The 26,990-nt window shown below is 51.5% G+C and overlaps 13 protein-coding genes across 13 annotated transcripts; 6 read left to right on the top strand and 7 right to left on the bottom strand.

Annotated features, from left to right (window-relative positions):
• Positions 1-15: 15 nt before the first annotated feature.
• KL911_002836 (uncharacterized protein) lies at positions 16-4,569 on the top strand (the record flags this gene model as incomplete). The annotated part of the gene is made up of 1 exon (XM_043197949.1): positions 16-4,569. One exon carries the CDS (start codon positions 16-18, stop codon positions 4,567-4,569), a length of 4,554 nt encoding a protein of 1,517 aa, XP_043054434.1.
• Positions 4,570-4,883: 314 nt separating this feature from the next.
• On the bottom strand, positions 4,884-6,026 carry KL911_002837 (uncharacterized protein; the record flags this gene model as incomplete). Its single annotated transcript, XM_043197950.1, has 1 exon — positions 4,884-6,026. The coding sequence occupies one exon, from the start codon at positions 6,024-6,026 to the stop codon at positions 4,884-4,886; it is 1,143 nt and encodes a 380-aa protein (XP_043054435.1).
• Positions 6,027-6,490: 464 nt separating this feature from the next.
• On the top strand, positions 6,491-7,396 carry KL911_002838 (uncharacterized protein; the record flags this gene model as incomplete). Its single annotated transcript, XM_043197951.1, has 1 exon — positions 6,491-7,396. The coding sequence occupies one exon, from the start codon at positions 6,491-6,493 to the stop codon at positions 7,394-7,396; it is 906 nt and encodes a 301-aa protein (XP_043054436.1).
• Positions 7,397-7,399: 3 nt separating this feature from the next.
• On the bottom strand, positions 7,400-8,761 carry KL911_002839 (uncharacterized protein; the record flags this gene model as incomplete). Its single annotated transcript, XM_043197952.1, has 1 exon — positions 7,400-8,761. One exon carries the CDS (start codon positions 8,759-8,761, stop codon positions 7,400-7,402), a length of 1,362 nt encoding a protein of 453 aa, XP_043054437.1.
• Positions 8,762-8,792: 31 nt separating this feature from the next.
• KL911_002840 (uncharacterized protein) lies at positions 8,793-11,015 on the top strand (the record flags this gene model as incomplete). The annotated part of the gene is made up of 1 exon (XM_043197954.1): positions 8,793-11,015. One exon carries the CDS (start codon positions 8,793-8,795, stop codon positions 11,013-11,015), a length of 2,223 nt encoding a protein of 740 aa, XP_043054438.1.
• Positions 11,016-11,058: 43 nt separating this feature from the next.
• On the bottom strand, positions 11,059-11,556 carry KL911_002841 (uncharacterized protein; the record flags this gene model as incomplete). Its single annotated transcript, XM_043197955.1, has 1 exon — positions 11,059-11,556. One exon carries the CDS (start codon positions 11,554-11,556, stop codon positions 11,059-11,061), a length of 498 nt encoding a protein of 165 aa, XP_043054439.1.
• A 118-nt stretch (positions 11,557-11,674) lies between these two features.
• Positions 11,675-12,568, bottom strand: KL911_002842 (uncharacterized protein; the record flags this gene model as incomplete). Its single annotated transcript, XM_043197956.1, has 1 exon — positions 11,675-12,568. The coding sequence occupies one exon, from the start codon at positions 12,566-12,568 to the stop codon at positions 11,675-11,677; it is 894 nt and encodes a 297-aa protein (XP_043054440.1).
• Positions 12,569-12,709: 141 nt separating this feature from the next.
• Positions 12,710-13,767, bottom strand: KL911_002843 (uncharacterized protein; the record flags this gene model as incomplete). Its single annotated transcript, XM_043197957.1, has 2 exons — positions 12,710-13,316; positions 13,487-13,767. 2 exons carry the CDS (start codon positions 13,765-13,767, stop codon positions 12,710-12,712), a joined length of 888 nt encoding a protein of 295 aa, XP_043054441.1.
• Positions 13,768-13,909: 142 nt separating this feature from the next.
• KL911_002844 (uncharacterized protein) lies at positions 13,910-15,616 on the top strand (the record flags this gene model as incomplete). Its single annotated transcript, XM_043197958.1, has 1 exon — positions 13,910-15,616. The coding sequence occupies one exon, from the start codon at positions 13,910-13,912 to the stop codon at positions 15,614-15,616; it is 1,707 nt and encodes a 568-aa protein (XP_043054442.1).
• Positions 15,617-15,746: 130 nt separating this feature from the next.
• KL911_002845 (uncharacterized protein) lies at positions 15,747-22,934 on the top strand (the record flags this gene model as incomplete). Its single annotated transcript, XM_043197959.1, has 1 exon — positions 15,747-22,934. The coding sequence occupies one exon, from the start codon at positions 15,747-15,749 to the stop codon at positions 22,932-22,934; it is 7,188 nt and encodes a 2,395-aa protein (XP_043054443.1).
• A 235-nt stretch (positions 22,935-23,169) lies between these two features.
• Positions 23,170-24,276, bottom strand: KL911_002846 (uncharacterized protein; the record flags this gene model as incomplete). Its single annotated transcript, XM_043197960.1, has 2 exons — positions 23,170-24,030; positions 24,112-24,276. 2 exons carry the CDS (start codon positions 24,274-24,276, stop codon positions 23,170-23,172), a joined length of 1,026 nt encoding a protein of 341 aa, XP_043054444.1.
• Positions 24,277-24,343: 67 nt separating this feature from the next.
• Positions 24,344-25,180, bottom strand: KL911_002847 (uncharacterized protein; the record flags this gene model as incomplete). The annotated part of the gene is made up of 1 exon (XM_043197961.1): positions 24,344-25,180. One exon carries the CDS (start codon positions 25,178-25,180, stop codon positions 24,344-24,346), a length of 837 nt encoding a protein of 278 aa, XP_043054445.1.
• A 38-nt stretch (positions 25,181-25,218) lies between these two features.
• KL911_002848 (uncharacterized protein) lies at positions 25,219-26,985 on the top strand (the record flags this gene model as incomplete). Its single annotated transcript, XM_043197962.1, has 1 exon — positions 25,219-26,985. One exon carries the CDS (start codon positions 25,219-25,221, stop codon positions 26,983-26,985), a length of 1,767 nt encoding a protein of 588 aa, XP_043054446.1.
• Between the last annotated feature and the right edge of the window lie 5 nt (positions 26,986-26,990).

The raw sequence follows: 26,990 nt of genomic DNA on the forward strand, positions 1-26,990 counted from the left end.
TAATCTACATTTTCTATGGTTGGCGCACGCCATTCCGAGCTAAGCAATAATATAAATAGCACTTCTATATACCGATTTTTGTACCATCCCACTGCTATTTCCATGTCTGCGGAAATGTATCGCGCCCGGTCCGGCGAGACCGTCGATTCTGTGAAGCCCTTTGATGTCGACGACGAGGGAAGAGAGCTTGCTGAGTTGCACAACTCCGTTACACACCATTCCATGGGACAAGGGCAACAAGGCGATGTTTTGACCCGTTTGTCCACCTTGTCGCGTACTATGTCGAAGATGAACGCCAAGCAAATGGAAAAGCTCGAAATTGATCCCAACGATTTCGATCTCAAGCGTATTCTCGAGTACATGAAGGGAAGGTCCAACGAGCAGGGCATTGGGGGCCGCACCACCGATCTTATTTTTGAGGACCTGGAGGTCGTTGGTAAGAATACCGCCGTCTCCATTGTGCCTACGGCGGGCGACATATTTTTTGGCCCCTTTTTGAAACTCGTCGACAGATTCTCCAACAAGCAGCAGCCAACTGACATTGTCAAACTGGAGAAAACAAGAAAAATTCTCCAGGGATTCAATGGAATCTGCGAAGCAGGCACCATGACGCTTGCACTGGGCAGGCCGGGAAGCGGATGCTCGACGCTTTTGAAGGCACTTACGGGAGAGACTCAGACCTATATCGGTACATCAGGTGAGGTCATCTATAATGGTATCTCCCAAGCGGACATGATGAAATACTTCAAAAACCAGGTCATCTATAACCCAGAACTGGATGTGCATTATCCCTATCTGACTGTGGAGCAGACAATGAATTTTGCCATTGGCTGCAAGACCCCAAAGATCAGAATCGATAATCTTTCTCGGTCTGAGTACATCAGAACCATCAAGGACCTTTATTTGACCTTGTACGGTTTGAAGCACGTGGAAAAGACGCTTGTGGGTAATGACTTCGTGAGAGGTATTTCTGGTGGACAGAGAAAGCGTGTTTCTATTGCTGAGGCCATGGCTACTCGTGCCTCTGTTTACTGTTTCGATAACGCAACCAGGGGTTTGGACGCATCCACTGCTCTGGAGTTTGTCGAATCTCTCCGTACCATGACTAATATCACTCAATCGACTTCCATTGTGACCATCTACCAGGCCTCGGAAAACATCTACCAATTATTCGACAACGTTACAGTTCTGTACAACGGAAGACAAATTTATTTTGGTCCTATCGAAGATGCAGTTGACTACTTCCAGAGACTTGGATTTGTCAAGGGTGCCAGAGAAACCAGCGCTGAATTCCTGACTTCGGTCACCGATCCCCTTGCCAGAAAAGTTGCTTCAGGATTCGAACACAAGGTGCCTAGAAATGCAGACGAGTTTGAAGCCCGCTGGCGGTCTTCTCCGGAGTTTGACGCTCTGATGAAGAAGATTGCTGAGAAAAAGGCCGCCTACGATCCTTCTGCAACCTATGATAATTTCCGTTCCGTGCACTCTCTCGAGAAGCAGAAATTCACGGGTGCCAAATCCAGATATGTGGTGAATTACCTCGAGCAACTCAAGTTGTGCACCAAGAGAGGCTTCCACAACATTGCCAACAACAGCGCCTACACGGCCACTTTGATGGTTGCTGCCTTAGTGCAGTCTTTAATTGTCGGCTCCCTTTATTATAATACCCCATCGTCGACCATCGGCGCATTCCCTAAGGGAGGTGCGATTTTCTTTGTCTTGCTCTATTTCAGTATCATGTGTTTGGCCGAGATGTCTGCCTTCTTTGAAAACAAGCCAATCACCAACAAACAACGAGGATACTCGTTTTTCCATCCGTCTGCTGACCTAGTGTCGAGTTTCCTTACCCAGACACCTGTCAGAGCCGTTGCCATACTGGTGTTCTCACTGGTTCTTTACTTCATGTCCAACCTAAAGAGAGAAGCTGGTCCGTTCTTTGCATTCATTCTGTTCACCAACATTGTTGTCCTGGCAGTCAACTGTATGTTCGTCCTGATTGCCTCGCTGTCCCCAACGCTTTCCGCAGCCAACGGGTTCGCGGGTATCATCATGATGTCTACCATCTTGTACAGTTCCTATATGATCCAGCGGCCGTCGATGTACTGGTGGTTCAAGTGGTTTTCGTACATGAACCCAATTCTCTACGGCTTTGAATCTCTCATCACTTTGGAGTTCAGAGGACGCAAGATGCCTTGTGCACCTTCTCAGATCATTCCAAGAGGTCCTGGCTATGAGAATATCAGTCCAGATAACAGGGTTTGTGCGTTCACAGGAGCAAGTGCTTCCAGGGCTCTTTATGGTTCCGGGGATTACGTTTCGGGAGAAGTCTACCTCAGCTACAGTTTCCAGTACACTTTCGATCATTGTTGGAGAAACTTTGGAATCTTGATTGGATTTGTCGTTGGCTTCCTGGTCATAAACATGATCATTGTCGAGTTTTACAATCCAATGGTGGCAACTTCTGACCAGCTCTTATTCGTGAAAGGAGCTAAATTGCCAGACTCTCTCTTGGAGGCCACTGGCCAAGCACGTCCAAAGAGTGACGAGGAGAGTGCAGGAAATTCGCGTACTGACACTAAGAGCGAGGTTGATGAGGCTCAACACTCTACCGCGGACACTACCGGCGAAAAACTCGGCTCGAACGATATTTTCATGTGGCAGCATGTTAACTATGTCGTTCCTTATGAAGGAGAGGACCGTAAGCTCTTGGATGATGTGCAAGGGTACGTCCTTCCAGGAACGTTGACCGCCTTGATGGGCGAGTCTGGTGCCGGTAAGACGACACTGCTCAATGTTTTGTCCAGAAGAACCGATGTCGGTGTTGTCACCGGTGACATGCTGATCAACGGTAAGCCAATCGACAGCTCGTTTGAAAGAAGAACCGGTTACGTCCAGCAACAAGATCTACATATTGCAGAGCTGACTGTTCGTGAGTCGCTGATTTTTGCGGCCAGACTGAGAAGACCAGCAGATGTTCCGGACGAAGAGAAAATTGCCTATGTCGACAAAATCTTGCAGATCCTGAACATGGAGGAGTATGCTGACTCCGTCGCTGGAGAGGTTGGTTACGGTCTTAACGTTGAGCAACGTAAGAAGCTGTCGATTGCCACCGAGCTTGTGGCCAAGCCATCGTTGCTTCTGTTCTTGGACGAGCCTACGTCTGGACTGGATTCTCAGTCTTCGTGGGCCATTGTTCAGGTCTTGAGATCGCTAGCTGCTGCCGGCCAGGCCATTCTATGTACTATTCACCAGCCCTCGGCCACTTTATTTGAGCAGTTTGACCGTCTGCTTCTTTTGAGGAGAGGAGGTCAAACCGTCTACTTTGGCGACATTGGGCCAAACTCGCGCACCATGTTAGACTACTTTGAGTCGAATGGTGCCAGAAAATGCAGTCCGAGCGAAAACCCTGCGGAGTACGTCTTGGAAGTCATCGGGGCTGGTGCCACCGCTGTCACTGACAAGGACTGGCACGAAATTTGGAAAAATAGTACCCTTTACGAGAAGACGTGCGCAGATGTGGAGAAATTAATCAACGACACCAAGAACATGCAATCGTCAGACCAGTCTCACTTGAAATCTCGTTTTGCTGTTTCTTACGGGACTCAGTTCAAAAACGTGCTGGTGAGAACGTGGTTGCAATTTTATAGAGACGTCGACTATGTGATGTCCAAGTTCATGTTGATGCTTCTTGCAGGTCTGCTCGTTGGTTTTTCTTTCTGGAACGTCAAGCACACCTCGATTGGTATGCAGAACCTCATGTTTGCTTGTTTCATGGCCGTTGTCGTTAGCGCTCCATTAACTAACCAGATTCAAGAAAGAGCCATTAAATCGAGAGAACTCTTCGAGGTCAGAGAGTCCAAGTCCAACACTTTCCACTGGTCTTGTCTGTTGCTATCTCAGTTCCTTGTGGAGCTGCCATACTCCATTACTTTCAGTACCATCTACTTCATCTGCTGGTACTTCCCTATCCAGCTTGACAACGAGCCTTCGAGAGCCGGACTGTGGTGGTTCTGCCAATCTATTTTCTTCCAGCTCTACTATGTGTCACTGGGATTGGCTGTCGTTTACGCATCTCCAGACCTGCCTTCTGCCAACGTGCTGATTGGTTTGGTGTTCAACTTCATCGTCTCCTTCTGCGGAGTGGTGCAAAATCCAAGTCTTATGCCGGGATTCTGGCATTTCATGTGGAGAGTGTCTCCGTATACCTACCTTGTTGAGAACCTTGTCGGAATCCTGCTGCACGATAGACCTGTCCACTGCGCGGAGAAGGAGCTTAACTACCTGGACCCACCTCAAGGTGAGACCTGTGGAAGTTACCTTGCTCAGTACTTTGAAAACTACTCTGGATACGTTGCAAACCCTGATGCTACTTCCAATTGCAGTGTCTGCCTGTACAAAGTTGGTGACCAATGGATGGATACTGTGGGTATGAAGTACAGTCACAGATGGAGGAATATTGGCTTTTTCTGCGTTTACATTGGCTTCAACTTGTTTGCGATGTTGTCCTTGTACTACGTGTTGAGAGTGCACAAGTGGAAACTGCCAGCATTTAAATTCGGGAAGAAATAGGAAAATTTATACATATTCAATGCTAATTACTTGCGCACTATAAGAGCTGCATATACTACTGCCTGATTACCGAAAATAAAAAAATATTTCTGGACATCTTAACCCAAAAATATGCCGTCCCCAGGAATCGAACCTGGGTCGCTTGTGCCACAAACAAGAGTACTAACCACTATACTAGAACGGCTTCTTATGTTATGTCAGCGGGTGCAATCCGACAAGTAGGATGCAGCTTCCAGAGCATGCTCGATTCATTTAAACCCGATCGACCACTACAACACACATATCATCTCCTCGTGTCTGCATTCCTCTATATACTACTCATCCATAGTAATCACAGCACGGATGCAGTCTCCCCTGTGCATGTCATGGAAAGCTTGGTTTATATCTTTCAATGGGTGTCTGTGTGTGATAAACTCGTCAACCTTGATCTTGCCGTCCATGTAGTCCTGCACAAGATCCGGCATCTGGGTTCTTCCCTTAATACCTCCGAAGGCACATCCTCTCCAGACCCTACCGGTGACCAGTTGGAACGGTCTCGTAGAAATCTCCTTGCCGGCAGGCGCGACACCAATGATGATGGATTCTCCCCATCCCTTGTGGCAGGCCTCGAGAGCATTTCTCATCACTTGGACGTTACCAGTACAGTCGAAGGTGAAGTCGCAGCCTCCATCGGTCATCTCGATCAGCTTGTCCACGATGGACTGGCCTTCTGGGAGCTTGGCTGGGTTAACAAAGTCGGTAGCACCAAACTTGAAGGCCCAGTCCTTTTTCGACTCATTGATGTCGATCACAATGATCTTGCCGGCCTTTTTCTGCACAGCACCCTGGATCACAGAGAGACCGATACATCCAGCACCAAACACGCCGATGTTGTTACCCTCGGTGATCTTGGCAGTGTTGATGGCTGCACCGTAGCCGGTAGTGATACCGCAGCCCAGCAGACAGGTTCTGTCCATTGGAGCCTTCGGATCAACAGCCACAACAGAAATGTCCGCCAAAACGGTGTACTGGGAGAAGGTGGAGCAGCCCATGTAGTGCAGCAGGGACTTGCCCTTGCAAGTGAACCGCGTGGTTCCGTCCGGCATCACACCCTTACCCTGGGTTGCTCTGATTTTGCCGCAAAGGTTGGTTTTACCCGACTTGCAGAACTTGCACTCTCTGCACTCCGGAGTGTAGAGACAGACAACGTGGTCGCCGACTTTCACGCTCGTGACGCCTTCACCGACCGACTCAACGATACCGGCACCCTCATGACCGAAAATGACGGGGAATTGGCCCTCTGGATCGTTACCGGATAAGGTGTATCCGTCAGTGTGACAAACACCGGTGTACGCGATCTTGACTCTGACCTCGTGCGCCTTTGGCGGAGCAACCTCAATGGTTTCGATGGTGAGGTCCTTGCCTGCCTCCCAGGCAACAGCGGCTTTACAAGTGATTGTTTTTCCGACAGTAGACATTTTGCTCTGGTAATTTTTAGGCGAATTCACTTCCTTAAATAGTCTCCGAACTTTTAAATACAGAAGGCTCCTGCATGCCTAATCGGGAATTAATAAGAGAGCTATTGTTATTTGCCAATTCTCGAAAACTGATCCCCGACGGTTGATCGACCCTGCTTTGGCGTATATTTTAGCAGCTGGCAGAATGCTCACATGGGCGTGAACTGGCAAGGCTGGTGTCGAGCAACTAGATCGGCATATTTGCGTGCTGTTGTTCTGGAGTATCAGGAGCAGCTTGCTACGGCTGGGAAGTGCACAAAAAACCCCGATACGTGCACTCCCGACTTTGAGCCACCTGTTGGAGCTTTTACGAAAGGGCCCTGGACAGGACACTCCAAAAGCTGATGGGGCCCGGGTGTCGCAAAAGTGCTTCTCTTCTACTACGGTGCAGGGTGTACTTGTAGTAAAAAATTAGTATCATATTTATGAGCGTCCTGTTGGAGACCAATGCTGGCAATCTGGTGATCGACCTTTTCGTGAACAGCGCCCCCACCGAGTCCAGGACGTTTATTGCTCTCTGTCTGAGCAAATTCTACCACTACTCGCCGTTTGTGAACGTGCGCAAAAACGTCGCCGTGGACTCTGGCAACCCGCACTTTCCAGACCCCATTGTTGCTCCGCAACCAGATAAATTTATAGACTTCACGCCATCATCTAATTTCAATCCAGGCAAACTGGGCGAGGTGCTGTTTACCTCCAACGGGGACAAGTTCGGCCCGGAATTCTTCATTTCTCTCGGCCCTGCGACGGACAAGTGCGGATACGTCTTTGGAACCATTGGCGAGGGTTTCACCACATTGGAGTACATCAACAACTGCGTGCTCGACGAGGCCGGCCGTCCGCTCAAAGATGTTCGGATTCTGCACACTTTTGTGCTCGACGACCCGTTCTCGCTACTGTTCGAAGCGCCTCCTAGCCCGTACCCTACACAGAAACAAATCGACTCGTTCAGACTGCTCGTGGACGAAAGTGCTCTCGAAGACATCAAGGCGGAGTCACATGCTCTCACGCTGGAAGTGCTGGGCGACCTGCCGTCGGCAAAAATTCAGCCCAGCGAGAAAGTGCTATTTATCTGCAAGCTGAATCCGGTCACCACGGAGGACGACTTGCGCCTGATTTTCCAGCGCTTTGGACAAATCACGTCCGTTGAAGTTATCAGAGACAGGGTTACCGGCCACTCGCTGTGCTACGGGTTCATTGAGTTCACCAACAAGTCGGCCGTGGAGCGGGCGTACCGCAAAATGGAGGGTGCTATTATTGACGATAGAAAAGTCCATGTCGACTTTTCGCAGAGCACGAAGCGCAAACGAAATAGAAACGATTCTACATAGCTACTACCCGCTCATCTTGCTCACCACGTAGTCCTTGACGAAAGGCACATTGTTGAGCACGTTCACACCAAACGACCGAGCCATCACAATGGGAGCAACGTCAGTAGAGTATATCTTGTGCAGCTTGTCCATGACGCCGAGAAGAACGTGGTTGGCAGGATACCGCTCGCTGAAATACGGCTCCAAGGCCAACTTGCTGCCGATGTCCAGCCCGCGTTCCATCGACTTCTCCAGCACTGCCACCAGACTCTTCACGTCCGCCTGGCCCATGTTCAGCCCCTGGCCGGCGAGCGGGTGTGTTGTGTGGGCGGCGTCTCCAACAAGGGCAACACGGTCCTCCACGTACGTGTCTGCGTGGCTCATCTTGAGCGGGAACTTGGCGCGCGACTTGGCCACAATGGCGTCGACCTCCAGGGGGTACTTTTCCATCTCCTGTGGCGACAATTTGCCGTTGAAGACGTTCAGTCTCCACGTGATCTCGCCGACCAGGCTTTCCGGGTCATCATGAGCCATCCTGTACAAAAACTCCAGCTCCTCGACCGGCAGCTTCACGGCAGCATTCACCATAGCCAGAAACGCGTCGTCGTCGAGCCTCAGCAGAATATCGGAGTATTCCGGCGTCGTCGACCACACCAGGCTCGTCCAGTTGTCTGGGAGCGGCAGCAGCGCCAGAGGACCGCTTGGCAAAAACCTCTGCCACCCTGTCGGGTATCTGAACTCTCCGTCTTTGAATTTGAACGTAGCAACAATGCCCCAGCGGTTATACGACCAACCGCGGCTCTCGATCTGCGCAAACTTCCGCACCGGCGAGTTGTACCCGTCGCAACCCACAAGCAGCCGACTTTTTAGAGACTCGCCGCTCGACAGCTGCAACACGGGCCATCCATTAGCTTCATCGCTCGTGATGTTCTCGACCTTCGTGTTGTCCACAATACCTGTCTCCTCATTCAATTCCTCTATCCGTGCAAGTAATGCGGACTGGAGGTTTGCATTCTCGCACATCGTGGCCAGCGACGGGCCGTCGAAGTCGATCTGGGCTCCCGAGACCCCGTCCCACGCAACGATGTTGTCGTAGCTCTCGACGCGGTCCTCCTTGATGTGTGCCCATACGCCAATGTCTGACAAATAGGAGACGGTAGAAGGCGTGAGCGAAACGACCCTGTTGGTGAAGTTGGAGGGCGGGTGCTGCCTGAAGCTTTTGAGTGGTCCGACGAGGTTGCCTCCTTCCACGAGCTTGCAATTGAGCGACGACAAGACCGGCGAGTTTTTCACGGCCGCGGCCAGCGTGAGTCCTGCGGGGCCACCGCCAATAATCACGATGTCGGCCAATTGCGTCCGGGCAGTCGACAGGAAACGAAGGGACATGAGAATAAAAAATAAAATAAAAAAATACCAAATGTTCAGTGCTCTGGTCAGGTCACTCGGGCTAAAACCGTTTATGCGGCGAGTCCATACCGGCGACACCGTCTCGATCAAAAATCTGCGGTACTGTGGCCTGATCAACGGGCGCCGGATGCCGCTCAGCCTGTCGACCGACCTGATCACAGACTTTGGCCAGGCCAGCACCGACGACGATCTGCGGTACTCCATCAACTACGCCGTCTTGAGCCGCGACCTCCGTTCGTTTGAGAAGAAGTACAGCCACAACAGCTTCCGTTCGCTTCTGCAGCTCGGCGAGGGTATTTTCAACGAGGTGCTTTTTAGCACCAACTGCAAGCGTGCCACACTGACATTAACCATGGACCATCCGGACTGCGACGTGGCCGTCGAAATGAGCCGTGACAAGTCAGACAGGCCCAAAATCACTCTCAGACTGGACAACTTAGGCGTCGACACCATCATTGGAGTGTTCAAGGAGGAGAGACTGGCAAAGCAGCCTGTGGTGCTGAACCTCGCATTGGACCTGGCGGGCGAGTTCTCTGTCGACAGTATTGTGTCAAGCGCAAAGAACTACGTTTCCAGGTCTCAATTCAAAACCGTCGAGGCGCTCGCGCTGAACGTGGCCAAGCTGGCGTTCCAAGCAGCCGAAAACGCTCGCCACTGCAAAGTGTCTGTGCTCAAGCCAAAGGCTATCGACGAAACCGACGGCGTCGGCGTCTCTGTGGCCAGATCGAGAGCCGATGTGCAACGCCAGCCACTCGTAGATTCCCAGTCGTCGGATTACGTCCCAAATCTCAGCAAAACAGCCATCGTCAGGGACGGAAAGCACACTGTGTACTTGGCTGTGGGCTCGAACCAGGGCTCCCAGTTGACTAACATCAACATCGCCCTCGACGAGCTCGCAAAGAGGAACATAAACGTCCGAGCCACGTCGTCGCTGTTCCGCTCGGCCCCAATGTACTACTCCAACCAGCCCGATTTCGTCAACGGCTGCGTGAAAGTGGAAACAGAATTGCGGCCGCAGGACCTTCTCAAACAGATAAAAGAAATCGAGTACGAGGTGCTGGGCAGAGTGAAACATTTCGACAACGGCCCGCGGCCAATCGACCTCGACATTATTCTCTACGACGAGGCAATCTACAACTCTGCAGACCTCACCATTCCTCACATAAGCATGCTGGAACGGCCATTTGTGCTCGCGCCGCTGTGTCAGCTTGTGCCGCCGGACATGCTGCACCCGGTCACCGCCGAGCCGATCCACAGCCACTGGCACCAGCTGCGCAAGACGACCAGAGCCGACGACCTGCAACCGGTCATTCCCATATCTGGTGCACGGATGTTGCCGTACGGCAGCAGGACGCTGCTGATGAGCATTCTGAACGTCACGCCGGACTCTTTCAGCGACGGGGCTGCCTCGAATCTGGAGATCGGCCACACGCTTTCCCGTGTGGAGCGGATGGCGGCAGCGGGCGTCGATATTGTCGATCTGGGCGGGTGCTCCACGCGGCCGGGCTCAGAGCAGGTTTCCGAGGCCGAGGAGTTGGACAGAGTGCTTCCCGTGCTGGAGCAGATCCGGAAACAGTTTCCGGAGCTTGTCGTGAGTGTTGACACGTACAGGGCTGAAGTTGCGCGCGCGAGCGTGCAACTCGGAGCAGATATCATCAACGACGTGAGCGGCGGGCTTCTTGACGATAAAATGTACGAGTTTGTGGCGCAGTCAGGCGTCGGGTATGTGCTGGGCCACATGCGCGGCAACATCGCGACGATGAATGCGCTCTCGAACTACGACGAGGTCGCGCCCGGGGAAGTCAAGCAGTTTTCCGATTACAGTCCTGTCATGGGCGGAGTGTGCCGAGAACTTGGTGTTGCTATCGAAAAAATGCAGGAAGCTGGAGTGCGGCGGTGGCAGGTGATAATCGACCCCGGGCTCGGGTTCGCGAAAAAGACAGAACACAACTTGGAGCTGATTAGAGACTTGAAAAAGCTCGCACAGTACCGCCAGCTGTCTTTGGAAACTGGACAGTATGTCTCGTTTGACGATGTGGCCTTGCTGATGGGGCCTTCGCGTAAGCAGTTTATCGGTGGAATCACAGGCAAGCCGCCAAAAGACCGGGTATTCGGAACAGCGGCAGCAGTGTCGGCATGCATTGCGAACGGCGCAGACATTGTGCGCGTTCACGACTTTGAGCCGATGAAAGATGTCGCGCTCGTGGCCGACAGCATCTACAGGACGTTGTGATTTCTTGCGTTATAATTATAACCACTTATAACCACTATGTACTTTACTCCGATTCCATCTCGCAGAACTTGGAAATGTGGCCGGACTCTCCACACTTGTAACAGGTTTTGGCGTTGTAGTTGGACCCACCGCTGGCAGACGTGCAGTCCTTGGAGATGTGGCCCGTCTTGCCGCAGGCATAGCACTTGACGACGCCAGACTGACAGTCTCTGGCAAAGTGGTTCAGGCCTCCACATTTGTGGCACGTGACCTTTGGCCCGCCCTTAGCAGCAGAGCAGCCTTTGGCCAGGTGGCCGATTTTGCCGCAGTTGTAGCACTTCGAAACCGGCCTCAGCGGCTCAGAGCACTCGCTCTGCACATGGCCGGTCTGCTTGCAGTTGTAGCACTGCTTTTGCGTGGTCTGCTTTGGCTCCGGGCACTCGCCAGACTCGTGTCCTGGCTGCTTACAGTTGTAGCACAACCTCTCGGTTTCTTGACAAGCGTCGGCAAAATGACCGACCTGTCCACACTTGTAACACGTTCTTGGGAACACCACAGACATCACTAAACTCCTTCACAGGTCTTATAAGACTGGAGGTGTTGCCGACAATAAAAATTTTCAGACCGCGCCACCTCCCACCAGCCATGACGTAACGGCTTATGCAACAACCCCGGCTTTATCAAATCTCCTTTTGATCCATGATGTAGAGCCCGTAATCCGCGGTGGACTCCATCATGTCGTACGCTTTGTCCAGATCGACCTGCTCGTCCTGTTTCACGATCCGCGCAATGATCTCTGGCGTGAGCACAAATCGCGTGAAGTAGCTGCGCCCCCAGAACTGCAGCACCTTGTTCGACTTTTTATCTGTAAGAAGATCGTCCAGTTGGCTTAGCAAATGCTGCGTAATGGCGTTCGCGCGCATAGACCCTATGTACCCGTGGTACCTCTGTTTGGGCAAGTTTATTATTTCGGAGTCTGTCACAAACAGGCGAGGCGAGGACTCTGCGTATTCCCGGGCAATCTCGTAAAAATACGAGGCCGTCTTCCCATTCAAAATATCCCTTGCCACAGCGAGCTGTTTTTCTGTGGCCTCCAGCAGCTCGCTTTTCGTGTATATTTTGGGCCGGAACGAACTGTACTTCTTTGAGGTCCGCTCGGTAGCCTCCGCATCGTCGTAAATATGTTTCATCGGCCCCTGCGTCTCGGCAATCGGAAGCACTTCGTCCGTTTCCACACTGTCCGCTTTGGACAAGAGCTTGTTGATATACTTGGACTCGGCCTTCTCCGGTTTCTTGATGCTGTCGAGCTGGTTCAGCAGCTTGTCTGTGTCTTGTTTTATGCGCGAGATGTCGAAGTCTTTGAGCAACTCGTCGGCGGAATTTGTGTGAGGTCGCTTGGAGGGCGGAACCTCACCGCACGCGATGTAAACATCGCGTTTGGATTTTCGGCGAGGTTTCGCAGAGTCGGACGACGACGGCCCCAGCAGCGTGTCCTCGGAGGGGATCCGCGAACTCAGCTTCCTGGGCTTCCGGATGTACGTCAAACTTCCGAACTTCGTCTTGCTTGATTCCATCTGGAATTGGAGAGGTTTCTTCGGTGTGCGGTGTACAATTTTGATATGAATCATATTATAGATATGAACGTGTTTGCTAGATAAGTTTTATATATGAGGTGTCAGGTGTGGTAGTATCGTACCTAGACAGCCCGATGTCAGCTATGTGTTGTTATCAGCGTCTGTGTTGTGTCCTTCTAGCTCGGAGACCCGCTTTCTGAGGCTTTCATTGTCAGTTTTGAGGTGCTCAATGTATTTGGTGACTATGTCGAGGATCATTGACTTGTTCAATTTCCTCCCGCCGAGTCCGTGGCCTTGGAGATGGTCCAGACCTGCCGCATCGATCTCAAAGGCAACGATCTCATTGCTCATCCAGGGAACCAGTTTCTGTAGATTTGCGATTTTGGAGTTGATGTTGATTCGGTATTTGCGCTCGATTTTATTGTGGGCCTTCCGCTGTGTTACTGTCATCGGCTTTTTCGACCGGGCAGTTGTGCTTTTTCTCCGGCGGCGGGTTTTTGCTGTGGTGCTGGGCTCTGGCTTCTCCTCTTCAGGCGAGGTTGTAGGCGAGGACGAAGGAGCCATGTCCATCACATCCGGAACTTCGAACAAATCAGGCTCGTAGCTTCCGACGCTGCTCAGCGAGTTCCGGTGCGAATCGAAATCGTACTGGAAATCGTCCATCCAAGTGAACTCTGGTATAGCTTGCGACATCACGGGAGCTTGGGCTTTCCTAGCTGCGCATGGTGCCTTTTTATATGATGTGAGGCTGGCCGTTGAATGGGCTCTGAGCATAGCACACCTGCGAGCGCCCACGCGACATATGCAGAATCATCTATTTTGTGCGTCAAGCGTTCCAATTAGTAAAATAAGACCACATTTTTTTTGAACTGGGAGCATCATTTGTTATTGTTTCCAGGGGCTGCATAATGCATATACGGGGCAGTGCAACAATTGTATCGGGACTCTGGGGCTGCTATCGCTATCCTGAACAGCCAGAGTGTCCATCTGGGTCCACCTCCCCGGGCCAACATGCAGAGCCAATTGCTAAGCCTCATCAATGAAGGCAGCATATCCACTATTGGTTGCTTTGCGCCAACCACGTGTGAAAGCGAGCGCTGCAGGTTGAATTCCGGTGGCGGCCATTTACCCCCATGTGGGATGCGATAATTGTCTAGAGCCTTCGCGACCCCTGCAAGGATGGAATCTTTTTCACGCATTATTTCCGGGTTTTTTTTGTCTCGGGTGAAGAAAAAAATCGCCCTTGGAGCTGGCTGCACCAGCTGCGCTAACCCGGGTTGTTAGTTACACCAAACAATAACTGCACCTCTACACCAGTAACTATTTTTCTAATTTTTGTTTATGGACTTTGATCAACAACTACAGCTCCGCTTCGCGCTCATCGAGAGCTCCAAAGTCTTGCAGTCGCTTCACCTGTACCATGGCGCCAAGTGGTCGAGCGAGGCTCTCAACGGCTTGAGCCCGCTCACAAACGATCAGAAAGTGGCCGTGTTCCAACAATCACAACAAAGGCCTCCGATCTCGTTTCTCCCTGAACACTCTCACGACGACTTTCTCGAGTTCACTGAGCAGGACAAACTGCTGATGGCTACGTCATATTTTAGTTTCAAGGAGTTCGACCGATGTGCTCATGTCCTGAAAGATTGCGCCAGTCCTCGAGGCCTGTTTCTGAGACTCTATGCCCTGTTCTTGAGTGGTGAGAAGACGAAGTACGACGAAACGGGGGGCGTGCTTGGCCAGCAGGACGGAAAGGTCCAGAACCAAAAATTGACGGAAATATCAAAGGAACTGGAAACTTACGGCAAGCAGAGCGCAAGGGGGCAATTGGAGGATCCCTTTTTACTTTTCCTCAATGGGCTTGTCGCAGCCAAGTTGAAAGACAACGCAGTGGCTCAGGACTGCTTTTACAAGTCTCTCACTATATACCCTTTCAATTGGTCCTGCTGGTCTGAGCTGATTGCCAATCTGGCGAGTTTTGGAGAGGCGTTGAACGTCCTTAATAAATTCTCCAAGAATGCCAAGTTCATGAACAACATACTGTACCGTGTTATGCTGCGCTTTTTCAAGATCACCATCAGCCAGGAATTTTTTCAGCAGCTCAATGAGCTGTATGAAGACCTGTCGTACTTGCTAGACATTTTCCCTAAATTCAGCTACTTGAAGATCCAAAAAGCTCTCATTTCTTATAATGCCCTCGACTACATCGCTGCTGAGAACATTTTCGATGACGTTTTGGAAAGCGATCCGCTCAGACTGGACGACATGGACACATACTCCAACATTCTGTATGTGATGGAGAAAAAATCCAAGCTCGCGTTCCTGGCCCATTTTGCGTCTCAGATCGACAGCTTCAGGCCTGAAACGTGCTGCATTCTTGCCAACTACTACTCGCTCAAGTTTGACCACCAGAAAGCTATCATGTACTACAAGAGAGCTTTGGCTTTGAACAGAAACTGTCTGAGCGCCTGGACTCTCATGGGCCACGAGTTTGTTGAGCTCAAGAACTCCCACGCGGCCATTGAGAGCTATAGACGCGCTGTCGACACAAACAACAAAGACTTCCGTGCTTGGTACGGTCTAGGCCAGGCATACGAGGTTCTGGATATGCATCTGTACAGTCTTTACTACTATCAAAGAGCATGTGCACTCAAGCCGCTTGACAAGCGGATGTGGCAAGCGGTTGGAAACTGCAGCGAAAAATTGGGCGAGTACGAGGATTCGATCAAGGCATACAAGAAAGCCCTGTCCGTGTCAAGCGAGTACGATCCGGTGATATTCTACAAACTGGCAAATCTGTACCAGTCCCTCAAAGACGACTCTAATGCTGCAGTGTACATGAAACTTTGTTTGGATGAAGAGGCCATTGAAGGAGTCACCACAGAGACCACCAAGGCTCGTCTGTGGCTAGCAAGGTACGAGCTGCACCATCAAAACTGGCAGGCTGCTTATGACTATGCATCGCAAATGACACACGGGACTTCGCATGAAATAGAGGAAGCCAGGTCCATTGCAAGGGAAGCCCGCGTCAATCTGAATAGGAACGGATAATCCCGCTACTTCCGCTCACATAATTTTATATACCCATCTTCGTCCCTGGCTGTGCATAATATAATTTTTAAGTTTTATTTTTTTGTATTATTTTTCATATCGATATTTTTCGATATTTTGTCATTTTGTTATGCCGCCTAAACCGCCTCCGAAGCCGCCAAAGAAGACAGACGAAAGGTCGTCTGCACCAAGCAAGGTGTCCCAACCTCTTCCTCCGCCGGGACCACCTCCTGGGCTTTCGAGGGCTGCTTCAGGAGCGCCACCTGCCAAAAAGCCCAAGAACGGAACCAAGGTTCCGCCACCACCTCCTGACCTGAAAAGCACAGGTTCGCTGCCTCCTCCACCTCCGGGTGCACCAGGAGGTCTTAAATCCTTAAAGCGTGAGTCTCGCGAAAAGGAATTGGATGTCAGGGCGCGAACCTGGTTACAGCTGCAGAAACGTCGGTATAGGGAAAGTAAACTGAAATCGCACGGCGTTGTCCAGACACGCAAAATCGAGATGCCGAAGGAGCATTTGCGAAAGATTCTGAACGATCAGGGAGATTTATCGTCAAAGAAGTTCTCCCAAGAGAAGAGGTCCATACTTGGCTCTTTGAAATACATGCCTCACGCAGTCCTCAAGCTTCTGGAAAATATGCCCCAGCCTTGGGAGGCAGTGAAGGAGGTGCGCGTCATATATCACCAAAGTGGCGCGATCACTTTTGTGGACGAAATTCCGCGAGTGATCGAGCCTGTTTACATTGCACAATGGGCTACGATGTGGCTACAGATGCGCCGCGAGAAGAAGGACAGGCGGCATTTCAAACGGATGAAATTTCCTGTGTTTGACGACGAAGAGCCTCCTATCAATTTCAGCGAGAATATCGAGGATCTAGAGCCGCTCGACGCTATACAGATGGAACTCCAGGATGTCGAGGACTTACCTGTAACCGACTGGATATATGACGAAAAACCTCTGGTGGACGATAGATCGCGAGTGAATGGACCCTCCTACCGCGCCTGGAGACTGGACCTGGATATCATGGCCACTCTATACCGGCTTGCGACGCCATTAGTGGACGATATTTTTGACCCGAATTTCTACTATTTATTCGACAACGAGTCCTTCTTCACAGCCAAAGCATTAAACGTGGCTCTTCCCGGAGGACCCAAATTCGAGCCGCTACAAAAAGACGTTGACCCTGAAAACGAGGATTTCAACGAGTTCAATAGTCTCGACAGAATTATTTTCCGTAATGCGATCAAGTCCGAGTACCGAGTCGCGTTCCCGCATCTCTACAACTCTGCAGTCAGGGCTGTCCAGCTCGCTTGGTACCACCACAACAGCGTTGTATTCAGCCGCAAAGAGGACCCAGAACTGCCTGCTTTCCAGTTTCAAGCTAATTACAACCCTATGACTCCTAGGAAGGAACCAATTGATGATGTCGATTTCGGAGAGGATGGAGAGTTTGAAATTGACATTCAGCCGTTCATGGAGGACCAGCAACTGGAGCCCGAGAACACGTACGAGGCCATAGAGCTCTTATGGGCTCCGTACCCTTTCAACAAACGCAGCGGCCGCACTGTGCGGGCCGAAGACGTGGCGCTGGTCAAGAGCTGGTATTTGCAGCACGCGCCACGAGATCTGCCGGTTAAGGTGCGTGTTTCGTATCAGAGGCTTCTGAAAACTCATGTGGCCAATGAATTGCACAAGACCTTGCCAAGTACACAAGGAAAGGCCAATTTGCTGAAAGAGCTGAAAAAAACCAAGTTTTTCCACCAGACCACGATCGACTGGGTCGAGGCAGGGCTGCAGGTCTGTCGCCAGGGTCATAACATGCTCAATTTGATGATCCACCGTAGAGGCCTCACGTATCTGCATCTGGACTACAACTTTAATCTCAAGCCTACCAAGACGCTGACGACCAAGGAGCGCAAGAAGTCACGCTTTGGTAACGCTTTCCACTTGATAAGAGAGATTCTCAGGGTTGTCAAGCTCATCGTCGACGCACACGTGCAATTTAGGCTTGGAAACGTGGACGCGTTCCAGCTGGCTGACGGTATCTACTATGCGCTGAACCATCTGGGCCAGCTGACAGGAATCTACAGATACAAATACAAGGTGATGCACCAGATCAGAGCGTGCAAAGACCTGAAACACGTGGTATACTACCGGTTCAACGCGGTTATTGGTAAAGGCCCGGGATGCGGGTTTTGGCAGCCGGCATGGCGTGTGTGGATCTTCTTTATGCGCGGAATAGTCCCGCTTTTGGAGAGGTGGCTGGGCAATCTACTTGCTCGTCAGTTCGAAGGCAGACAGAGCAAGGAGGTGGCCAAGACGATCACGAAGCAGCGTGTGGACTCCTACTACGACCTGGAGTTGCGTGCTGCCGTTCTGCACGACATTTTGGACATGATTCCAGAAGGAATCAAGCAGAATAAGAGCAAGGCGATTTTGCAGCATTTGAGCGAGGCCTGGCGATGCTGGAAAGCGAACATCCCGTGGAATGTTCCCGGAATGCCAGAGCCTATAAAGAAAATCATTGAGCGGTACGTGAAAGCAAAGGCTGACGGTTGGATCTCTGTTGCCCACTACAACCGTCAGCGGATCAAAGCTGGTGCTGCCGTGGACAAGGCTGTTGCCAAGAAGAACCTGGGGAGATTGACTAGGCTCTGGGTGAAGAACGAACAGGAAAGACAGCAGAACTTCCAGAAGGAAGGGCCGTACGTGACTCCTCAGGAAGGAGTGTCTATCTATATGACGATGGTCCACTGGCTCGAGAGCCGCAAGTTCGTTCCAATACCATTTCCTCCGGTCAACTACAAGCACGACACCAAGATCCTTGTTCTTGCGCTGGAAAACCTGAAGGAGACCTACAACGCCAAGGGCCGGCTCAACTCGCAGGAACGAGAGGAGCTCGCGCTCATAGAGCAGGCGTACGACAACCCTCACGAGTTTCTGGCCAACATCAAGAAGACTATTTTGACACAGCGCAATTTCAAGGAGGTCACCTTGGAAATGATGGACTACTACAGCCACATCGTTCCTGTTTATGATGTTGAGCCTCTGGAGAAAATTGTCGACGCCTATCTTGACCAGTATCTGTGGTACGAGGCCGACAAGCGCGGTCTGTTCCCTAACTGGGTCAAGCCCAGCGATAGCGAGATCCCGCCGTTGTTGGTGTACAAGTGGTGTCAGGGAATTGCCAATCTGCAGAACGTTTGGGACGTTTCCGAAGGCCAGTGCAACGTGCTTCTGCAGACGAATCTGAACAAGCTAGCTGAGAAAGTCGACTTCACGCTGTTGAACCAGCTGCTCAGACTGATAGTCGACTCTAGCATTGCGGACTACCTGACCGCCAAAAACAACGTCGGAATCACCTTCAAAGACATGAACCACGTGAACCAGTACGGTCTCATCCGGGGCCTGCAGTTCTCGTCATTCATCTTTCAGTACTACGGCTTGGTGGTGGACCTCCTGCTTCTGGGGCTCGAGAGGGCGTCTGAGATAGCCGGCCCGCCTCAGCGGCCAAACGATTTCCTGGAGTTCACCGATGTCCAGACACAGTGCAAGTCGCCGATCAGAATCTATTCGCGGTACGTGGACAAGGTGCACATCTTCTTCCGGTTCTCGCAGAGTGAGGCGGATGAACTGATCCAGGAATTTCTAGCCGAGAACCCAGACCCAAACTTCGAGCACATTGTGGGCTACAACAACCGGCGGTGCTGGCCGCGCGACTCGCGGATGAAGCTCATGCGGCACGACGTCCATCTGGGACGTGCTGTTTTCTGGGAGATGCAAGGCCGTGTTCCGGACTCGATTGTTTCGATAGACTGGGAGGATACGTTGGCGTCGGTGTATTCCAAGGATAATGCCAATATCCTGTTCACGATGTGCGGGTTCGACGTCCGCATCATCCCGAAGGAGCGCATGCTAGAAGACACGAGCTCCAAGGAAGGTGTGTGGGACCTGTACGACGAGAACACCAAGGAAAGCGTGGCCAAGGCGTACCTGCAAGTTTCGCCGGAGTCTGTGGAGGAGTTCAATAACAGAGTGCGGCAGATCCTGATGACGTCGGGCTCGGCCACGTTCACGAAAGTGGCCAGCAAATGGAACACGACGCTGCTGTCGATGTTTGCCTATTTCCGGGAGGCTGTGATTTCGACGGAGCCGCTGCTCAACGCGATCGTCAAGAACGAGACGCGGATCCAGACCCGAATCAAGCTGGGGCTCAACTCCAAGATGCCGTCCCGGTTCCCGCCAGCCGTGTTCTACACGCCTAAGGAGCTCGGCGGACTGGGCATGTTGAGTGCGTCGCATATTTTAATTCCTGCCTCCGACCTGCGCTGGTCGAAGCAGACCGACACTGGGATCACGCATTTCCGGTCTGGACTGACCCACGACGACGACCGTCTCATCCCGACAATATACAGGTACATCACGACCTGGGAGAACGAGTTTCTGGACTCGCAAAGGGTCTGGTCAGAGTTTGCGATCAAGCGGACCGAGGCCGAGCAACAGCGGCGCAGACTCACCTACGAGGACCTGGAAGAAAACTGGGACCGTGGTATTCCGCGGATCAGTACTCTGTTCCAGAAGGACCGGCAGACACTGGCCATTGACAAGGGTTTCCGGGTCAGAAAGGAGTTCAAGCAGTTTTCGGTCTCGAGAAACAACCCGTTCTGGTGGATATCCGACCGCCACGACGGCAAGCTGTGGAACCTGAATGCGTACAGATCAGACGTTATCCAGGCTCTTGGTGGCATAGAAACGATTCTGGAGCACACACTATTCAAAGGTACCGGATTTGAGTCCTGGGAAGGTCTCTTCTGGGAAAAGGCGTCTGGGTTCGAGGATACGCTCAAGTTCAAGAAACTCACCAACGCGCAGCGTTCCGGTTTGTCTCAAATCCCGAACCGCCGGTTCACGCTGTGGTGGTCGCCAACCATCAACAGAGCCAACGTGTATGTTGGTTTCCTGGTCCAGCTGGACCTGACGGGTATCTTCCTGCACGGAAAGATTCCGACGCTGAAAATCTCGCTGATTCAGATATTCCGCGCCCATCTGTGGCAGAAAATCCACGAGAGTATTGTCGTGGACCTTTGCCAGGTGTTGGATTCGCAACTGGACGAGCTGCAAATTGACAGCGTTGAGAAGATGGCCATCCATCCTAGAAAGTCGTACAAGATGAACTCGTCGACTGCCGACATTCTGCTCACAAGCTCTTTCCAGTGGCCATGCAGCCGTCCGTCGCTGCTGTTTGACACAAACGACCAGATGAACGCCGTCAAGTCGGACAAGTTCTGGCTCGACGTGCAGCTGCGGTACGGAGACTACGACTCGCACGATATCTCGCGGTACGCCAGGGCGAAATTTCTGGACTACACGAGCGACGCCACGAGCACGTATCCAAGCCCGACAGGACTGCTAATTGCCGTCGATCTGGCGTACAACATGTACGATGCTTACGGAAACTGGTTCCCGGAGCTGAAGCCGCTGATCCAGAACGCCATGAAAACTATCATGAAAATGAATCCGGCGCTGTATGTTCTTCGCGAGAGAATCCGCAAAGGCCTGCAGTTGTACCAGGCCCAGCCGCAGGAGGCGTTTTTGTCGTCGAGCAACTACGCAGAGCTGTTCAATAACGAGAACAAGCTGTTTGTGGACGACGTCAACGTGTATCGAGTGGTCACCCATAGCACGTTTGAAGGCAATACTGCCGTCAAGTGTCTCAATGGAGCGCTGTTCATCCTGAACCCTAGAACAGGCCAGCTTTTCCTCAAGATCATCCATAGCTCCGCGTTCCAGGGCCAGAAGAGACGGACGCAACTGTCGAAGTGGAAGTCTGCGGAGGAGGTTGCTGCTCTGGTCCGGTCGCTTCCGCGCGAGGAGCAGCCCAAACAGCTCATCATCACCAGAAAGGGTATCCAGGATCCTCTGGAGGTGCACATGCTTGACTTTCCTAATATCCAAATCCGGCCCTCCGAGCTGCACCTGCCCTTCGGAGCAGCGCTCAAGATCGACAAGTTGCTGGATCTCGTCAACATGGCCAAGGAGCCGCAGATGGTGCTCTTCAACATCTACGACGACTGGATGAAGACATGCTCCTCGTTCACGGCGTTCAACCGGCTCGTTGTGATTATGCGCGGTTTGGAAATCAACAAGGAGCGCACAAAGCTGATCCTGCGCCCAGACGCCTCGATCGAGACCAAGCCGCACCATCTGTGGCCGTCGCTGAGCGACGAGCAGTGGCGCCACGTGGAAGCGCAGCTGGCAGACCTGATTTTGAGCGATTATGCGTCCAAGTATAACGTCGACATAAACTCGCTCACCGACACAGAGATCAGAGACATCATTCTCGGACAGGACATCCGTGCGCCTTCTGCCAAGCAGCAGACGGTCGCAGACATAGAGGGCACCGCCGAGCCGGCGTCGCAGCTGACTGCGGTGAAAACAGAAACCACCAACGTTCACGGCGAAAAAATCACCACGGTCACTACCACGAACCACGAGCAGGCAAAATTCGAGTCGCGTGCGGACTGGCGGCTCCGTGCGATTTCCAGCGGCAGCCTCCATCTCCGTGCCAAGAAGGTGTTCGTCTCGTCGGGCGACTTTGCAGACACCGACAGCTTCGCGTACGTCATGCCAAAAAACGTCCTCTCCAAGTTCATCAAGATGGGAGACGTGCGCACCCAGGTTGCTGCCTACATGTTTGGCCGCTCTCCAGCCGACAATTCGCAGGTGAAAGAGATCATGAGCCTGGTTGTTGTCCCGCAGGTTGGCGACATTCACCACGTGGAACTGCCTTCGTCGCTGCCAAGTTCGTCCTATCTCGACGGTCTCGAGCCGCTTGGCTGGATCCACACCGTTCCTGCGGGCAAGTCGAGCGAGGGCGACGACTGCATGGAGCTGCTGACTCATTGCAAGCTCGCGTCGCAATTTGGTTGGAACGCCATGTCGAGCGTCGTCAACGTTGCGTTCACTCCTGGCTCGGTCACGCTCTCCAGCGTGTCGCTGACCCCAGACGGCTACAAATGGGGCCAATCGCACCAGGACGCTCTTGGGTCGATGCTGGTTGTTCCTGGCTACTCGGAGGAATTTAGGAAGAAGACTCCGCTGATCTTGACGGACAAACTAAAGGGATTCTTCCTGGTGCCAGACATCGATACATGGAATTACTCGTTTATTGCAAATGCGTGGACCGAGGACTTTGAGTTTGATCTCAAGCTGGATAACCCAATTCCCTTCTACCACGAGCTCCACCGTCCGCTGCACTTCACCCTATTTGACAGAACAGAGGCCGCGTTGGAAGCCGGCCAGGAGAACGTGTTTGCTTAATGACCCGTGCTCCTGTGTTGGCAGACTGTGTATATAAAGAAAATTAGAGAAAAATTTACAGCTGAATCAAAAAATATATACAGGAGACATTGCCACGACAGACAGACGATAGCCCGTCTTTCCGTTGCCATATACTATATGAACCGTCTCCGAGAGTAACAGTCCCGTCAGGAAGTTTGGTTTTTGACTAGATGAAAGCCGAATGTCGAATTAGGGAAATATATGTACTTGCGTCCTATGCTACAATTGTCTTTTGAGTATTGTCCGTGTGTGGTCCCATAAGCGAAGGAACGTGAGAAAGTCGGTCTTGGTGATCGGCCGCCCGCTGAACCTCAGTTTCTCGTAGTGCAACAGAAACTCCGCCAGTAGATCGGAGTCGCGGGCAGAAAGACTCGTTTTCTGCACCGCGGTGGATATAATATCCCGCAACGTCTGGTTGGGCTCGACCTTGACCTGGAAAGTGCTGGTCAGGCGTAGCGCGTGGCGGTATTTTATGTCTTCGCCAATGGCGCACACCACGTTCTCGTATATCAGTTTGTCCGGCAGCGGGATGTCCGACGAGCTTTGGTCGCAGTGCAGTCCAGCATGGTCCAGGGGGCCCTGAGGGCCTGCCAATTTCCTGATCTCCTTTGTGCGCGCAATCTGCTGGGCAATGTACTCGGCTTCCCGTTTGCCGATGTCTTTCTCTGTGATGGGCATGTATGGTTTCGGGATGTCTTGCAGGTGTTTTTTGATGTTGAGAATGCGAAAAATGTAGATGACGGCACTCAGCACTAGAAACAGCGCACAAGCACAGACAATGACGAGGGTGTTCAATGCGATGATGGAGCTGGTGAGCGAGCGCAAAATCACATCGATCGGCACGAGCGAGTTCAGAAGCAGAAACGTGATGCCGAACGTCAGCAGAGAGATCGAGTAGAACCAGATAAGCAGTCCGCGGCTTTTCTGGCGCACCTTGCGCAGTCTCAGCTGCTGGATGGGCCGCACCGGCTGAGATGAACCCAGAACCTTCCGTCGTCGGAGCAACTGCTGCTTGGTTTGTCCCAGCGCGCGCGGGACAGGGTTCCAAGAATTCATCAACACTGGGCTGTTTCAACTGTTTAATATTTTTTTTAAGTTTAATTTTTTCTTAGATGGAGAAGGTCAGACTGAACCTTGTACATTACCATCTCTGGACTGATGTGGAAGAAGTGTCCGAAAATGGGTTCGAGGTTCTCTTTGGCACAACTCCCGAGGACGTGCGTGAATGCGTATATCCGGTGCTCGTCGATGACACCGTGACGTTGCAACGCTTGGACCACATCTTCGAGAGTATTGGAGTGGACAAGCTCATTCTGGGCATTTGTGATCGCGATGGGACCGTTGTGTACTACAACATATACGCGGGAATTCACAAGCCAGAACAATGATCAGAGGTAGTTCCGCGCCAGGGACTGGACTGCAGTGACAAAAGAGACAGGCTGTGGTTGTATATCTTGACGGGACTGCAGGAGGTCTGGATGCGACGATCTCAGGTATCTGAGGACAAAGTCGGTCTTCAAGTTTGGATCAGTGTTGCACTGGATGTAAGCGTCCATGAGAATGGACGAGGGATATGATTTCGGTAGGTCAAGGTCTTTCACTAATTTGATCGTCTCTTCCAACAACGATACGCATCTCAGGTTGGTGAGGATGTCCATTTGGTCAAGAACCATTTTGAGAGAGGCATTTCTCTGAGACTGATCAAAGTTTGACAGGGTTGGGGTTTCCTTCAAGCTTTTTTCTCGCTCCTTGAGCTGACGTAGTTGGCTTGACTCTTCTGTTGCTGATATGCCTGCGGTCTCGCAAATGGCCGCAGCACGGGCTTTGAGGTTGAGGGGCGGTATATATTGGAATGGAAAGGGTATTATCTTTTTGAAGATCCCTCTAGTGTAGCCTTCGAAATTGTCCTCATTAAGAAAGTAGTTGTAGCAGCTGACAACCTCGAGCTTATTGAGCAAATGCTCAATGAGACCTTGGTCCAGCAGTTTCTGTTCCACCGAGAAGGAGAAAAGATTGTGTTTGCGGATCAGATGGTTGACGATCTCTTTGTAACCTTCAAGGACAAGATCTCCATCCAGGAGGACCGGCAACTTGCCGTTTGGCGACAGAAAGTAGTTGGAGTCATATAGCACTTCAATCTCATTGTGTTTGCAATTTGCAGCAACAAAAGTCGCCGCCGCAAGAGACTCTGCGTCGAACGGTGCACCCCAGAGATGAAGCGACATTTGAGCTGACTTTAAATTTTTTATATTTTTATACCAGCATGGACGCCAAGAGACGCAAACTGGACGAGCCTCCGACCATTGAATCTCTTGCAGACTCTCTGGATAGAGCACGCTGGCTCAAGCTTGTTCACGACACGCCAACAGTCGAGAAGTTTGAAGCGTATCTCAGGGTGTTCTTCAACGACGGTAAGGTTTGGAAAGAGTACATCGAGCACGAAATGGCCAAAAATGACGACGCCAAAGTCGAGGCGCTCTTTGCCAGGTGTCTCACCAAGGTGTTTGACGTTGAGCTGTGGAAGGTCTACCTGAAATACGTGAGGAAAGTCAATGATATTGTCACTGGAGGAGAACAGGCTCGGGCAGTGGTAATGAAAGCCTACGACTTTGCCATTGACAACGTCGGACTGGACTTCATCAATGGCCAGGAAATATGGGACGAGTACTTCCGTTTTCTGAACGAGTGGAACCCCGTTTCGAGCATCGAACAGTCGTCCAAAAATACGCACCTTAGATCGTTATATAGAAAGCTCATCGGCACTCCTCTCCGCCAGTTAGACCAAAACTGGAGAAAATACCTCGACTTCGAAAATGAAACAGACCAGGCGAATGCCAGGCGCCATATCAATGAGAAATCGCAAGAGTACATGAAGCTGCGTCCTTTGAATCAAGAACTTATAAACCTCACTGCTTACCTGCGTCCATGTGACGAGGCGAAAAACAGCCGCAACCAGCTTGAGCACTGGAAACGTTGGATTGCGTGGGAGCGCAGCAACAAGCTCAACTTGCCGCAAGAATCCATGCACAAAAGAGTCAACTTCGTCTACAGACTGTCCACCCAGTATCTTCGGGTCCAGCCTGAGGTGTGGTACAATTACGCTGTGTACCTGTTTGCGAGCGACAAGTCTCAGGAGGGCATGGAGGTGCTGGAGCACGCCTTGTTGTTGAACCCGGAAAGTATAAGTTTAGTGCTTTTGGTCTCTGGCCAGTATGAACGCTCTAGTGAGATTGAAAAAGTCAAGGAATCCTGGAATAGACTCATTGATAGGCTAACAAAACGCTACGACACCGAAGAAAATGAGAAAACAAAGGCAACGCTTGGCCAGTGCGTCACCTGCGTGTACTCGCTGCTCATGAAGGCATGTCGCAGAGCAGCAGGCATGAAGGAAGCGCGTAGCATCTTTTCCGTTGCACGGAAATTCAAAGGCGTCACATGGCACATATTTGTCGACTACGCAATGATGGAGCACCAAAATGGCGATTTGAAGATTGCCTTGCGGTGTTTCGAGCTTGCCATGAAGTATTTTGGACAGGACTATGCTTTCGTTGAGACTTACTTGAACTTTTTGCTTTCAATGAACGACCTGGGCAACTCCAAGAAGCTGCTGGAACAATCCATCGAAAACTTCAAAGACAAGCGCTCAATTCTGGACAAAGTGTATCGACGTTTCTACCGGATTGAACTGGAATTTGGAGACACCGACTCGATTCGCGCGCTCGAGAAAAGATATAGAGAAGCTTTCCCAGACAGCAACGAGTTCCAATTTTTGTCCAAGTCTTTTGGTGAGTTCAATGCGATCAAGCTGCTGGACGAGTACACATTGACAGGAAAAGAAGAGGCGGTCGACAAGGTTGCCGAAATAAAATTGAAGGAGATCGAAATTCCTGAAATTGAACCGTTTGCTGTGCGAGATGAGATCTACAATATTCTCAGATACTTGCCTAAACCAGAATACTACGATGACAAACCGCCCGTGTTCGACGTGAAGAAGAGCGTGCAATTCTTCAGAAACATAAATTTGACATGAGTAAT

Source organism: Ogataea haglerorum, assembly GCF_019207285.1.
Source record: "Ogataea haglerorum isolate 81-453-3 chromosome Unknown 81-453-3_NODE_7_length_556738_cov_96.333754, whole genome shotgun sequence".
Lineage (NCBI taxonomy): Eukaryota > Fungi > Ascomycota > Pichiomycetes > Pichiales > Pichiaceae > Ogataea > Ogataea haglerorum.